Source organism: Myotis nattereri (genome assembly GCF_964212035.1).
Source record: "Myotis nattereri genome assembly, chromosome: 2".
NCBI lineage: Eukaryota > Metazoa > Chordata > Mammalia > Chiroptera > Vespertilionidae > Myotis > Myotis nattereri.
The window spans coordinates 102,933,839-102,949,058 of record NC_138076.1 but is presented as its reverse complement, the minus strand read 5'-3'; the positions used below and the strand labels follow the sequence as shown (position 1 = coordinate 102,949,058).

General features: G+C 40.0%; 1 protein-coding gene across 2 annotated transcripts in view; it reads left to right on the top strand.

The window, feature by feature from the left end:
- ALG5 (ALG5 dolichyl-phosphate beta-glucosyltransferase) overlaps positions 1–15,220 on the top strand; it is a 331,650-nt gene that overhangs the window by 84,404 nt on the left and 232,026 nt on the right. Inside the window, exon 8 of one of the 2 annotated variants that reach the window (XM_081083483.1) lies at positions 13,624–13,775. The exons of the other annotated variant lie outside the window; for it this stretch is intronic. Within the exon in view, the coding sequence (XP_080939609.1) occupies positions 13,624–13,775 (152 nt within the window). The remainder of the gene's footprint in view (positions 1–13,623; positions 13,776–15,220) is intronic. 2 annotated transcript variants of the gene reach the window in all.

Below are 15,220 nucleotides of genomic sequence, written 5' to 3'. Positions count from 1 at the left end.
AAGAAATTGCTTCGGCATATGTCTGAGATTTTGTTGCCTTTGGATTCTTCTAGAATTTTTATGGTTTCTCATTGTACATTTAAGGTCTTTATCCATTTTGAGTTTATTTTTGTGTATGGTGTAAGTTGGTGGTCTAGTTTCATTTTCTTGCATGTATCTGTCCAATTTTCCCAACACCATTTATTGAAGAGACTATCTTGACTCCATTGTATGTTCTTGCCTCCTTTGTCAAATATTAATTGACCATATTGGTTCGGGCCGATTTCTGGGCTCTCTATTCTATTCCATTGATCTATATGTCTGTTCTTGTGCCAGTACCAGGCAGTTTTGAGAACAGTGGCTTTGTAATACAACATGATATCTGGTCTTGAGATCCCACCTACTTTGTTCTTTCTCAGGATTGCTACAGCTACTCGGGGTCAGATGAATTTTTGGAGAGTTTGTTCTAGGTCTGTGAAATATGCCATTGGTATTTTAATGGGAAGTGCTTTGAATTTATAGATTGCTTTGGGTAGTATGGACATTTAAATGATGTTGATTCTACCAATCCAAGAACATGGTATGTTCTTCCATCTGTTTAAGTCTTCTTCTATCTCATTTTTCAACGTCCTGTAGTTTTCTGAGTAGAAGTCTTTTACCTCTTCAGTTAAGTTTATTCCTAGGTATCTTAATTTTTTTGGTGCGTTGATAAATGGGATTTTTTTTTTAGTCTCTCTTTCTGTAAGTTCACTATTGGTGTTTAGAAATGCCATAGATTTCTTCGTGTTAATTTTGTATCCTGCTACCTTGCCAAATTCATGTATTAAGTCTAATAGTTTTTTGATGGAGTCTTTAGGGTTTTGTATGTATAATATCATGTCATCTGCAAATAAGGACAGTTTTGCTTCTTCTTTTCCAAATTTGATGCCTTTTATTTCTTCTTCTTGTCTAATTGCAATGGCTAATACTTCCAGTACTATGTCAAACAGGAGTGGTGAGAGTGGGCATCCCTGTCTTGTTCCTGTTCTTAGGGGAAATGGTGTTAGTTTTTGTCCATTGAGTCTGATGTTGGCTGTGGATTTGTCATAAATGGCTTTTATTATGCTGATGTATGATCCTTCTATTCCCACCTTGCTGAGAGTTTTTATGAAAAATGGGTGTTGGATTTTGTCAAATGCTTTTTCTGCATCAATTGATATGACTATGTGGTTTTTTTCTTTCAATTTGTTTATGTGATGTATCACGTTTATTGATTTGCGGATATTGTACCATCCTTGCATCCCTGGGATAAATCCTACTTGGTCATGGTGTATGATCTTTCTGATGTACTGCTGGATCCAATTTGCTCAGATTTTGTTGAGGATTTTGGCATCTATGTTCATGAGGAATATTGGTCTGTAATTCTCTTTCTTTTTTTCTTTTTTTTCATTGTTAAGTAATTATTTATTAAAGACATCTGTTTCATATATATTGTTGATCAATTGACGTTGAATTCATAGCCAGTAGCACTATAATTTATGCCTGTATGGAGCTTATATAACAAACACATTTGGTTTTCCCAGCATATCTTTTTCTATCCCTTCACATTTAAACTTCCTGTGTCCTGATAGCTAAAGGCTGTCTCTTATAAGCAGCACATATTTGGATTTTAAAAATTTTGACTGACAGTATTAATCGTTTTCATGGAATATTTAGACCATTTACATTTAATATACTTACTGACATAGTTGTATTTATATCTACCATCTTATTACTTGCTTTTTATTTGACCCACCTGCCTTATTTTCCTTTCTTCTCTTTTCATGACTTATGTATTAATCAAATATTTGCATCATTTTATTTTTCCTATATTTACATGTTTGATTATTTCACTTAGCATAATAATCCCAGGTCTATCCATGTTGTTGCAAAGGGTATGACATCCTTTATTTTTACGATAGAGTGGTATTTCATTATATAAATCTATTACAGCTAACCCTACACCTAAAACAACTAGAAAAAGAATAACAAATGAAGCACAATGTAAGTAGAAGAAAGAAAAATAAAAACCAGAGCAGTAATAAATGACATAGATTCTAAAAAAACAATACAAAAGATCAATAAAATCAAGAGATAAATTAGATTGATGGACCGCTAACTAGACTCATCAAGAAACAAAGAGTACCCAAATAAGTAAAATCAGAAATGAAAGAGAAGTAATAACTGACACCACAGAAGTACAAAAGATAGTAAGAAAACACTATAAACAACTATCTGTCAACAAATCGGACAACCTGAGTGAGATGGACAAATTCTTAGAAACATACAATCTTCTAAAACTGAATTAGAAAGAAGCAGAAACTCTGAATAGACTGATTACAACACTAATGAAATTGAAGCAGTAATACCCGCCCTCCCCCAAAAAAAGTCCTGCACTGGCTTCACAGGCAAATTTTACCAAACATTCAAAGAAGGACAAACACATATCCTTCCCCAAACTATTTTAAAAAATTCAAGAGGAGAGAAGATACCCAAGCTCATTTTATGAGCCCAGCATTATCCTAATTCCAAAAGCAATTAAATACATTACAAAGAAAGAAAATTATGGCAAATGTCCCTGATGTTAAAATCTCCAACAAAATATTAACAAACAAGATCCAGCAATACATTAAAAACACCATACACCATGATCAAGTGGGATTTGTTCTGGACATGCACAATTGGTACGATATTCGCAGATCAATAAGTATGATACATCACATAAAGAAAATGAAAGATAAAAATCACATAATCACATCAATGGATGCAGAAAAAACATTTGATGAAATCCAGCACCCATTTATGATAGATAACAAACTCTTAGCAAAGTGGGAATAGAGGGATCACACCTCAACATAATAAAGGCCATATATGACAAACGCACAACCAACATCAAACCCACTGGTCAAAAAGTAAAAATGTTCCCTGTTGGGGTCCAGCCCCAGCAGGTCCAGGGGTTCCCAAAGGTATGGAGAGAGGCGGTGAAGAGGGAATAACACGTAGGCAGTGTTTAGTTGATCAGCATAGTTGGGTTCTCCAGCCAGGTTCTGTGTCTTATTGTCTTTTTACATCTGTATTTATACCAGTAGGTTTTAATCCTATCAATTTCTATTCCAAAGGTTAGGGCGTTTCTTATCTCCATTCCAGGGAGTAAAGATTATGTAACTTAAGCGTGATTGTTCGTAGTTAAAGTGATTAACTACCCGCCTGGCACTTAGTTAAGGGGTTTTATTCCCTCCCTAACTTCAGGGGAAAATCCCTACCTGGGGAAACAACCTTTCTCAGAGAGGTGACCTTGGTTAAAACACATAGCGCCAAGAAGGGGAGCAAACATATGCCATATACGCCAGGTCCCTTAAAACATATTCTGTGCAGATGTTTCTTCCCTGCAGCAACTGTGTCAAGCAGCAAGGATGGACTGGCTTCCGGCAAATTCCCCCTTTTTTATTTTTTAAATGATAGCGCATGTAAATCAGCGGCCACCTCTCGGATTGGGTTAAGACTCGGAAGAAGACTGACAAGCAGTGATAGCGAGCATAGCTATAAACATAGTGGATGCAGTCCACAAGGAGCCTTGTTTCTTTAGAAGGTTGCTGGCCTCTTCAGTCAAGGGATTTCAGCTGGCCTCAAGTCGGGGGTTTGGTTGTCCTTGTTGATCTGGCTAGCGGGCAGCATCATGGGCAATGGGCTTCCCAAAGCGTCAGCGAGTTGAAGGGCTGCATCAGAGGGTCCATCAGGGCCGTGCTTGATGGTGGTGTTGGTGTCCGGGGAGGAGTCAGCTGTGCCCTCTGGGTCGGCCGATATGGAGGACATATGGACAGACAAAAAGGAGGCACCTGTGATCCTCCCAATGGACAAATTGTTCCAGTTCAGGGCTGCACATCTGCTGCACACGGGCACTAGTCAGGTGTGCTAGGGTGAGGGCTAGACGGAGGGCAGTGAGACATAAGGTCGGCCTGTGGAAAATATACAAGCATATCCTCTCCCCCAGGTTAAAAGTGCATCAGGTCTCTTCCAAGCTCCTGTAAGCAAGTCTCTGTAATTCTCTTTCATTGTGTTGTCTTTATCTGGTTTGGGTATTAGGGTGATGCTGGCTTCATAGAATGATCTTGGAAGTGTTCCTTCCTCTTGAATTTTTTGTAGTAGTCTCAGGAGGATACGTTTTAGTTCTTCCTTGAATGTTTGGTAAAAGTCCGCTATGAAGCCGTCCGGTCCTGGGCTTTTGTTTGCTGGAAGCTTTTTGATGACTGCTTCAATTTCTTCCATAGTTATTGGCCTATTGAGATTTTTAGATTCTTCCTGATTGAGTTTTGGAATGTTGTATTTTTCTAGGAATTTGTCCATTTCCTCCAGGTTGTCTAGTTTGTTGGAGTAGAGTTGTCCATAGTATTTTTTAACAATCATTTGTATTTCTGTGGGGTCTGTTGTTATTTTGCCTCTATCATTTCTGATTTTGTTTATTTGGGTCCTCTCTCTTTTCTTCTTCGTGAGTCTGGCTAGAGCAGGGGTGGGCAAACTTTTTGACTCGAGGGACACAATGGGTTCTTAAACTGGACCGGAGGGCCGGAACAAAAGCATGGATGGAGTGTTTGTGTGAACTAATATAAATTCAAAGTAAACATCATTACACAAAATGGTACGGTCTTTTTTTTTTTTAGTTTTATTCATTTCAAACGGGCCGCAGTTTTCCCACGGCTGGGCTAGAGGCTCATCAATCTCGTTTATCCTTTCAAAGAACCAGCTCTTGGTTTCATTGATTTTTATGTATTGTTTTTTGGGGTCTATGTCATTTATTTCTACTCTAGTCTTTATTATCTCCCTCCTTCTGCTCACTCTGGGCTTTTCTTGTTGCTCTCTTTCTAGTTCTTTGAGTTGTAGAGTTAGATGATTTACTGCCATTTTTTCTTGTTTTTTGAGGTAGGCATGTAGAGTTATAAATTTCCCTTTCAGGACCGTTTTCATTGTGTCCCATAGATTTTGAATTGTTGTGTTTTTATTGTCATTAGTTTCCAGGATGTTTTTCACTTGTTGATCTCATTTGTAACCCAATCAATATTTAGTAACATACTATTCAGTTTCCAAGTGTTTGAGTATTTTGGGTTGTTTTTATTGTAGTTTATTTCTAATATTATGCCCTTGTGGTCTGAGAAGATGGTTGGTATGATTTCAATCTTCTTGAATTTAGGGAGACTTTGTGACCCAATATGTGGTCTATTTTTGAATCTGTCCCATGAGCACTTGAGTAGAACGTATATTTTGTGGCTTTGGGGTGAAGTGTTCTGAATATGTCAATTAAGTCCATCTGATCTAGTGAGTCATTTAGGATTGCTGTTTCTTTGCCGATTGTTTGTCTAGAGGATTTATCCAGTGATGTCAGTGGTGTATTAAAGTCCCCTACTATGATTGTATTGTTGTCGATCTCTCCCTTGATATCTTCCAGGAGTTTTTTTATGTATTTGGGTGCTCCTTCATTGGGTGCATATATGTTTATCAGGGTTATAGCCTCTTGTTGTATTGATCCCTTTAGTATTATGAAGTGGCCTTCCTTATCTCTTGTTATGGCCTTCACTTTGAGGTCTATTTTGTCCGATATAAGTATTGCTACCCCAGCTTCCTTTTTCTTTCCATTTGCCTGAAAGATATTTTTCCATCCCTTCACTTTCGGTCTGTGTGAGTCCCTTATCTGAGGTGGGTCTCTTGTAGACAGCAAATATATGGGTCATGTTTTTTTATCCATTCAGCCACTCGATGTCTTTTGATTGGAGCATTTAGTCCATTTACGTTTAAAGTTATTATTGAAAGGTACTTGTTTGTAGCCATTTCTATTTTTTTGTGGCTGTTTTCTTTCTGGGCTTTTTATTTCTTCTTTTTTACTCCAGTCCCTTTAGCATTTCTTGCATGGCTGGCTTGGTGGTGATAAACTCCCTTAGCCTTTTTTTGTCTGTGAAGCTTCTTATTTCCTCTTCAATTTTGAATGATAGCCTTGCTGGATAGAGTATTCTTGGATTCATTCCTTTGCTTTGCATCACTTCGTAAATTTCCATCCATTCTTTTCTGGCCTGATGTGTTTCTGTTGAGAAATCATTTGATAATCTAATGGGAGATCCCTTGTATGTAACTTTCCATCTCTCTCTTGCAGCCTTTAAGATTCTCTCTTTGTCCTGAACATTTGCCATGGTAATTATGATGTGTCTTGGTGTGGGTCTTTTTGGGTTCACCTTGTTTGGGACTCTCTGTGCTTGTGTGACTTTTTTCTTCCCCACCTCAGGGAAGTTTTCTGATATTTCTTCAAATAGGTTTTCTAACCCTTGTTCGTCTTTCTGTTGTTCTGGCACCCCTATTATTCGTATGTTGTTTCGTTTCATGTCGTCCCATAGCTCCCTTAGGCTCTCCTCCGGTCTTTTAATTTTTTTCTCTAATTGCAGTTCAGTTTGGGTGTGTTTTGCTTCCCTGTCTTCTAATTTGCTAATTCGGTCCTCCGCTTCTCCTAGTCTACTGTTGAAACTTTCCATGGTGTTTTTTATTGCAGCTATATCACTTTTCATTTCTTCTTGGTTCTTACATAAGTTGTTGATTTTTTCATCCGTTTCCTTTTGCTTCTTGCATAAGTTGTTGATTTTTTTCTTTCATCTAGTTTATGCATTCTAGAACCCTTAATCTGAATTCTTTTTCTGTCATGCTGAATGCTTCTGTTTCACTTAGCTGCTTTTCTGGTGAGTCCTCCTTTTCTTTCCTTTGGGGGTTTCTTTGTCTACCCATGTTTGATCTCACTGACATATCTAGATATTGAGTCGTTCAGGGGCTGCTCTTTGGGTGGCAGTGGCTACTCGGGCTGGGGTTGCTCCTCGGGCGGTTGTGGTAGCAGCTGATCCTCAGTTGGCAGTAACTCCTCTGGTGGGTGCTGTTCACAGCTGTGGTGGCTCCTCTGGCTGGTCGGGGGAGGCTTCACACACAGTTGCTGTTCCTCAGACAGAGGGTGTGCTGATTACGAGGCTGCTGTTCTTTGATGGAGGCGGGCTACACACGCAGCTGCTACTCCTTGAACTGGGGCAGACTGCTCACGTGGCTGCTGATCCTTGGATGAGGGCTGGCTGCACGCTGCTGTTGTTCATCTGATGTGGTGGGCTGCTTGTGGGGCTACTGCTCCTAGGACTTGGACAGGTTGATTGCAAGTCTGTTTGCTCTTCAGATGGGGGTGGGCTGCTTGTGAGGATGCTGCTCTTTGGACAGGAGTGAGCTGCATGCATGGCTGCTCCTCCTTGGACAGGATGTGCCACTCACCTGGCGTCTGCTCATCGGACAAGTGCAGGCTGTTGTGGCTCTGCTCCTCGGACCGGCGCGTGCTGTGCAGGGCTGCCGCTCCTCGGATGTGGGAGGTCTGCTCGTGTGGCTGCTGCTCCTCGGACTGGGGTGGGCTGCTGCTGCTCCTCAAATAGGTGCGGACCGCTTGCAGAACTGCTGCTCCTCAGATTCGGCAGGCTGCTCGTGCAGCTGCTGCTGCTTGGACGAGGGCAAGATGCTTGTGCAGCTGCTGCTCCTCGGACTAGTGCAGGGTGTGCGCAGCTGCTGCTCCTCAGATGAGGTCAGGCTGCGCAGGGCTGCCGCTCCTCAAACGTAGGAAGACTGCTCATGTGGCTGCTGCTCCTCGGACAGGTCAGAATGGTCGCGTGGTTGCTTCTCCTTGGACGGGGAAGTGGGCCACTCACACAGCTGCTGCTCCTTGGACAGGGCCAGGCCACATGAGGCTGCTGCTCTTAGGCTCGAGGCAGGCTGCTCACAGGGCTGATGCTCCCTGCACAAGAGCGTGCCACTCACGTGTCTGCTGTTCACGTGGTTGAAAAAGTAATGTGAAAAAAAGTAGGAAATAAAGGAATAAACAAACAAAAAACAAAGAAAAAAGGGGAAAAAAACAAACACAAAACCTAACAAAATAATAATGAAAAAATAAAAATGAAAAATTGAAATGTCATTCCTTTGGCTGGCTTAAGTTCCCAGTTTTCTGGAATGTCTGTGATTTTGTTGTTGTTGTCGTTGTCGTCGTCGCCGCCGCTGGGACTGAAAGCCCCCCTATAGGCCAGACCCTGTTAACTCCCAGGGACTAATCAGATTATTTTAATCCTTCATCTCATTCAGGGTGGAATCTGGGTGTGGCTGTATTCCTTGCCTGGGGGCTGGAGGGAGGGGTGGGATTATAACTTTAGGAGAAAATGGCTGCCCAGGTCCTGGGCTCAGGGGTGACTCAGCACTTGATTTGCTGCCACTTCTCCTGCCCCCCCCCCCACTCTCCCCAGATTCTACTCGTCCGCACCTTCTCCCACTCTTCAGCCAGGTGTCTGTATCCAAAATGTCCTGTGAACAGGGTTCAGTGAAAACAAACAAACAAACGCTGGCCACAGAAACGGGGAAGGCTGAGTCTCTGTGAGCTCCTCTCTTACTGGCACTGAATGGTCTGGTTGGCGCTTCAGGCTGCCCCTTTTAGGTTCAGTCCTCCGTAATTTCGGAATACAGATCTCAAATCCCCCGGCGCCAACAGTCCCTCGGATCTCTTTTCCACAGTCAGGGGCTGTGCCTGTCCCAAGAGACGCGGCTGTGTGCCACTCGGTCTCCCTCTGACCCTCTGGGCTCAGAGGTCTGGCAAACTTTGCTGCCCAGATCCCTGGTTTTTATCTCTCCAGGAGAACTCTGCCCTTCTCGGTGCAAACTGTCTCACCAGCTGAGTATACTTTGCCAATTCGGGGTGGGTGTTATTAGTTTCAGCTACTCACTCCATTTGCTCCAGGACAACCCCTGGGACGTGTCTGCCTATTCCGCTGCCATCTTGTCTCCTCAGTCTTATTATTATTTTTTATTTTTTCTGTTCTGATTGGGTGTTTTTTGCCTCCTTATATTCCAAATAGCTGATTTGATTTTTGGTTTCATCTACTCAGTATTGATTCTCTGTAAATTATTTTTCACTTCTGTTAGTTTATCCTTAATTTCTGACTAGTATTTTTTTATGCTGTTGAGGTTTTCACTCAATACATTAAGCATCCTTATAGCAGTGTTTTGAACTCTGCATCTAGTATATTGCTTGTCTCCATTTTGTTTAGTTTTTTTGTTCTGTTCTTTCATTTGGGACATTTCTTTGTCTCCTCATTTTGGCAGCCTCCTTGTGTTTGTTTCTATGTATTAAGTAGAGCTGCTACATCTCCCAACTTGGTAGAGTGGCCTAATATAGTAGGTGTTCCATAGGTTACAGTGGCACAACCTCCCTGATCACCCAAGCAGAGCCCTCAAGGGGCATCTCCCATGTGGGCTATGTACTCCCTCCTCTTGTAGTTTAACTTTGATTGCTGTTGGCTTATCAGTAGGTGGGATTTACCCCCAGGTCAATCAGCTGGAAGGACTGGCTCTGACCACCAACCACTGACCTTTGACCACTGTGAATAATCAACTGTGTAGGGGCCCAACTCATAGCGCAGGACTTACTCCAGTGGGGCTATAGTGCTTGCTGAATCTGATCCTTGAGTGTGTTGCCTATGAGGTGGTTGAGCCATGATGCTTTCACATAGTCTAAAGCTGTCCACTGAGTTACTGTCTGTGAGGCTTCCCAGAGGTACAGGCCAAGATCAACCATTGCTTTTGTTCTGCCTGGGGCCACCCAGCGTGAGCTACAAAGCAGTCTGCAGATGGCTGCTACTTGTGCTGGGTTTGGAGTGCCCAGGAGAGGCCCAAGGCCTGCTGCTGTGGGGCCACTTAGCAAGAGGTATGGGGCATGCTGAGGCCAGCTGCTGCTCGTTTGAGAGATTTTTAGGAGAATCTGAAGTATACAGGCCATTTGTATGGAAAAGCTGGTGGAAACAGCTTAGGTGAGCCCGAAAGTTGTGACGTTATATGTCATGGGGCCTCAAGGAATCACTGTGGGGGAGGGGAGTGTGTGTGCAAGGACAAACAGTGTGAGCCATGCTGATGGAGACTTGGATATGACTCCCACATGCCAGCTCTGTGAGGGAAGGCTCATCCAAGGAACAATGGACTCTGCCAGCACTTCTGTCTGGGAGAAGGTTGTTTGCCCAACTCTTGCCCTGATGCCAGACGATTTTGTTCCTCCCCATATGTCTCTGTTGCTTTTCACGCTGCAGTCCCAGCACTAAAGCTCAGAGGGAGTGAGTCTGAGTAAGTCCCTTCATGGGCTCTTTAAGAGGAATTGCCTGGGATTCCAGCAGCCTTTGTCTTCCTCCGCTTCAATCCCTGCTGGTTTTACAACCTGAAATCATGAGGACTTCTCTTCCTAGCACTAGAACCCAGGTTTGGGGGGCTGGGGACGCTGGTGTAAGGCTGGGACTCCTTGCTCCTCAAGGTGCGGCTCCACAGCTGAGATATCCCTTCCAATTTTTATCTGCCACATTTTGGTGTGGTACCAGCCTGTTCCACATCTTCACCTCCCTTAACAGTCTGGATATGGCTTCTTCTTTAATTTCCTAGTTGTAGGACTTCCCTTCAGCCAGATTCAATTGGTTCTGAATGATGGTTAGTCTGTAATTTAGTTGTAATTTTGATGTGATTGTGGGAAGAGGTGAGTACCACTCTTACTTATGCCACCATGTTGTTCAGAAGTGAGAGTTTCCAGAACTAAATCTTGGTGAATGTCCTTTCCAAGAAACAACACATCCTTCTGCCACATGTCCAAGAAACTGCAGCATGGCCTCCCATTTGTGAGCACTCAGGTTTTTTCTGAATGTGCTGTAGCTAACATAAACCCCTGTATTGTGGATAGTGAAAAAGTTACAAAAGAATTAATAATAAAGCCCTGACCAGTTTGGCTCAGTGGATAGAGCGTCAGCCTGCTGACTGGGGGGTCCCGGGTTCGATTCCGGTCAAAGGCATGTGCCTTGGTTGCGGGCACATCCCCAGTGGGAGGTGTGCAGGAGGCAGCTGATCGATGTTTCTCTCCCATCGATGTTTCTAATTCTCTATCCCTCTCCCTTCCTCTATGTAAAAAATGAATAAAATTAAAAAAATAAAAAAAGAATTAAAAATAATAAACTGTGACTTCAATAGCTTAATTGCATAGATTTCAGACTTATCTTTTCTAAATACATTTATACATATTCTCAGTTAACGCTACCATGTGTTCTGCTCCCTTAGAAGTAAAACCTGATACAGCACTGATGGAGTCTTTTAGCACCCTTAAATGTATTCATATTTCCATTTGTTCTGTGTAACAGTTATAATAATAATGTTTATATTGTGTGGGTATTCTTGAATTTATCCTTTAAAAGATTCAAAATAGAATCTATTACTATGTGATGTCTTTAGATTTTCTTTGAAGACATCTTGGGACTTCTTTGAACTTCTTATTTTAAGATAATGAAATTCCTTTAAATTTTACCTGAATTCCTTGTTTATATTTCATAACATTAGAAAGATTATTTTTAATATTGAAGTAGTGAATGTCTTTTTCCTTGATGTTTTTAGATGTCCACCAGAAGTTCATATAATGCTATTCTATGACTTTGTTAGCTTTATTTTACTAAGTTTATCCTATAATATACCTTCAGTTGTCTTTTAAATTTAAGATATTTTGCCAGGTTTTTAAAATTAAAGGAAGATCTTCTTTGTAGTTTATTGTTATACATTTAAATATGCTACACATCAAATTTAAGGTATTCATGTGAACTTCACATTTCTAGATTTAAAAAATAGCCATTATTCTAAAACAAACAAAAATCTTGTATTCACATCGAAGCAAAAACAATCTTGAGTATTTTTATTTATAACTAGTAAGGTCACCTAAATCACATTCAAGAAAAATAATTTATAGCTATTGTTTTTCTACCTTTTAGGTTTTATTTTTCTGTCTTTGAATTTCTACTTGTTCCTTTCCTAAGCATAAGTGCTCTTTTGGAGGATTAATCAGTCAACCAGTATTTACTGGAAATATTTTATATGGAAGGCAAGGTGTTATGAAATTCCCACAGTATTTTAAGATTAGGTTTCTGCCCTATCTACTTAGAGAAGTAGGACATAATTATATCAAAACATAACTAGAGATTCTAGGTGATAAATGAGAAGTGCTAGATCCTTTCAAAAAGCTTATTTGTAAATATTTTAATACCTTATAAATATTTTATTCTTCCTTCCTTTCTTGGCCTATTTACATGAGTGAAATTATGGTCAAAAGGTTAAAATGAGCTTTCACATTTTCCTTATTAAAATTATTTATTGAGTTCCTATTACTTTCTGTGCCAAATACTTGGCTAAAGGCTTTAATATTATCTCATTTAATTCTTGTAAAAACATCTGAAAGTAGGCATTTTCATTCCCATTTTCAGAAGAGGAAAGTGAGACAGAGAGTGTAAGTAACTTGCTCATGGTTACCCTAATTATTAATGAATTTGAATATAGGTCTCTTAGTTCAGTGGATTTTTTTCTACGTATGTTATCAATGAGTTGTGGTTCTGTTCAATGATAGAAAAAGCTATGCGAATAAAGAATGATACTAAAGATTACAATTATAAAAGAACAAAAGGAGGAACGGACCTTTATCTACTGGTATGCGATATTAAATAGTTTACATAGACTCATAATAGGTTGTTTATATAAATATCTAATGTATCATTTCATAGGTCTATTAACCCATGTTGAGAGATCCTATCTTTTATAATTCCAAATATGAAAGTCTTAAATATAGAGATAATTAATGATCTATTATTCTTATGTTTTAAAGTTTTCAGTGTTTAATGAATAATAGAATATTATGTCCTGTTGCTACTAATAATGAAATTAATTACTAATAACAATAATTAATAAACAGGAGTAAAGATTACTTAAGTTTAGTATCTAAAGTATTAAAGAACTTGTTAAAATATATTTAATCAGCTATGTCATGCCTAATAAGACATACTGGGTTTTTGTTTCAAATTCCTTTCTAGTCTGAAACTTTTCTGATATTATGCTGAACCTCTTTTATCATTATTTTTATTAGCTAGGTATTGAACTTCAGGTTCAAATTTTACTGTTTGCTTTTTCAAGATATTCTGGTAACTGTCACCTTTTTTGAAACTGAAGTATATTTGGGACAAAGAGAGACAAGATAGGTGAATGAGATGTTCTCTTTGCTTATAGCACAGTGGTTCTCAACCTTGGCTGCACATTAGAATCACCTGGGAATCTTTAAAATCCTGATTTCTGGGCCTCATCCTCCGGAAATTCTGTTTCTTTGTTACTAATGTTGTGGCCCCACCCCATAACAAAGAAACAGAATTTCCAGAGGATGAGGCCCAGAAATCAGGATTTTAAAAAGATTCCCAGGTAATTCTAATGTGCAGCCAAGGTTGAGAACCACTGTTATAGCAGCTCAAACTGCTATGCTATGCTTCTGATAAATTCAGGCTCTGATCTCTCACAGCTACTGTGATTCTTCTTGTCTAACTCAACTTCCAGAGTGCCTCTGCCCTGCTTTAAGCAGACAGTATCTTCACAGTTTCTATGATACACTTTGCCAGTAAAGCTAATGGAACAATGGAGTTCACATGTAAGATCTTCCCAGCCAATTACATATTAATTGCAGTTGTCTACAACAGGTGTTTTCACTGTCTCCTTTATAGGTAAATGGAAAAGTCATTTTTATTGTCTTTGTTTCAGCGTTCTTACTTCCGTACTCTGCTCATGTATGGATTCCACTTCCTGGTGTGGTTCCTTTGTGTCAAAGGAATCAGGGACACACAGTGTGGGTTCAAATTATTAACTCGAGAAGCAGCTTTACGGACGTTTTCATCTCTACACATTGAACGATGGTAGGTTCCTAACTGGAATGTATCTGGTATATCCTATTATACAGTGTTATGTCAAGTAATGAGAAGCAGGCCTGTATTCTCATAATGAACATCCAGGTTTAAACAGAATTGACACTTTTATATGTAATCTGTTCCTTTATACTTCTACTGGTTGGATATAAAGTTATGAATTCATTTTAATTATTGACAGTATAAATTGGGAAGACTGAAAAATCCTGTGTCCTTAAGCTTTCTTTTTTTTCTTTCTTTCCTTTTACAGGAGTTAAGTTCTCTCTCCTGCCTAAAACCAATCTTCTGCATCTCCTTCCACCTTCTAAGAACCTAATCTTGTTTGCTTTCCTCAGTTATACATTTAGCCTTTTCCCCCCAACCATATCTTTCCCATCAGTTTTTAAAACAAGTTTAAATTTCTCTTGCCATTAAAAAAAAATTCTATTGACTCTGCCCCCTCCCAGCATCCCTTCAGCTCTAGCCCTGTATGCTTTCATATCTGACCTTTTCTTGAAAGAGTGGTCTGTATTCACTCTCACCATTTTCTCATTTCCCACTCACTCTTCACCCAACCTTAATATGAATTTTCCCTCATCCTTACCTTCATGTTGTTAAATTCAGTGATCAAGTTTTATATGACCATTTATTGTCTTAATTAACCCATCAGCAGCTCTGAATACTTCTGAACTCTCTGTCTTGAAATATGCTGTTCCCTCAGCATATCTTTATCCCCCATCTCTCAATTCTTAACCTGTTTAGTGACTAACACTGTCACACAGAAGCTTGAAACCTTGGATTCAGCCCCAACACTTCCCATGGCATTTCAACATATCCAATGCATGATCAAGGCCTGGGGATTTTAGTTTTATGTTCCTCCATTCCTTTTCATGTTCACCAACACTACTGAGTATATCATCATTTCCTATGCTTCATCCTAAGGGATCTTTTCAAAAATTAAAATGATCAACCAAATGCACCCTTTCTGCCTACAATCCTTCAGTGGCTTCCCATGGCCTTGGAAGTAGACTGATAAGCAGTATCAGTATTGATTCCTTAGTTTGGCCCACCTGAGTCTCCACATGCGGAGACTTCTCAATACTCCCCTTCTCAGCTTCTTTAGATCATCTGGCCCTTAGTTTCCAGACTTGATCAGAGGCCCCTAATTCTATGCTATCGCAGTACCATAAGCCTTTCTTTGTAACACATATCATATATATAGTATTTTCCCGTGTAATGTTTATCTCGGCTAAAACATAAGCTGCACAAAAGCTAGAACTCCATCTGATTTTGCTTATTAATATAGTATGTCTAATATAGTGCCTGGCACATCATAGATACTCAAAAATATTGTTGAAAAAATTAACACTTAGTGTTAGCCATGGGTTCTGTGTGAATTCTGTTCATGGGGACCATGGGGAAAATCTGCATAGTCCGGTAAATGTCCTTTTTGTATT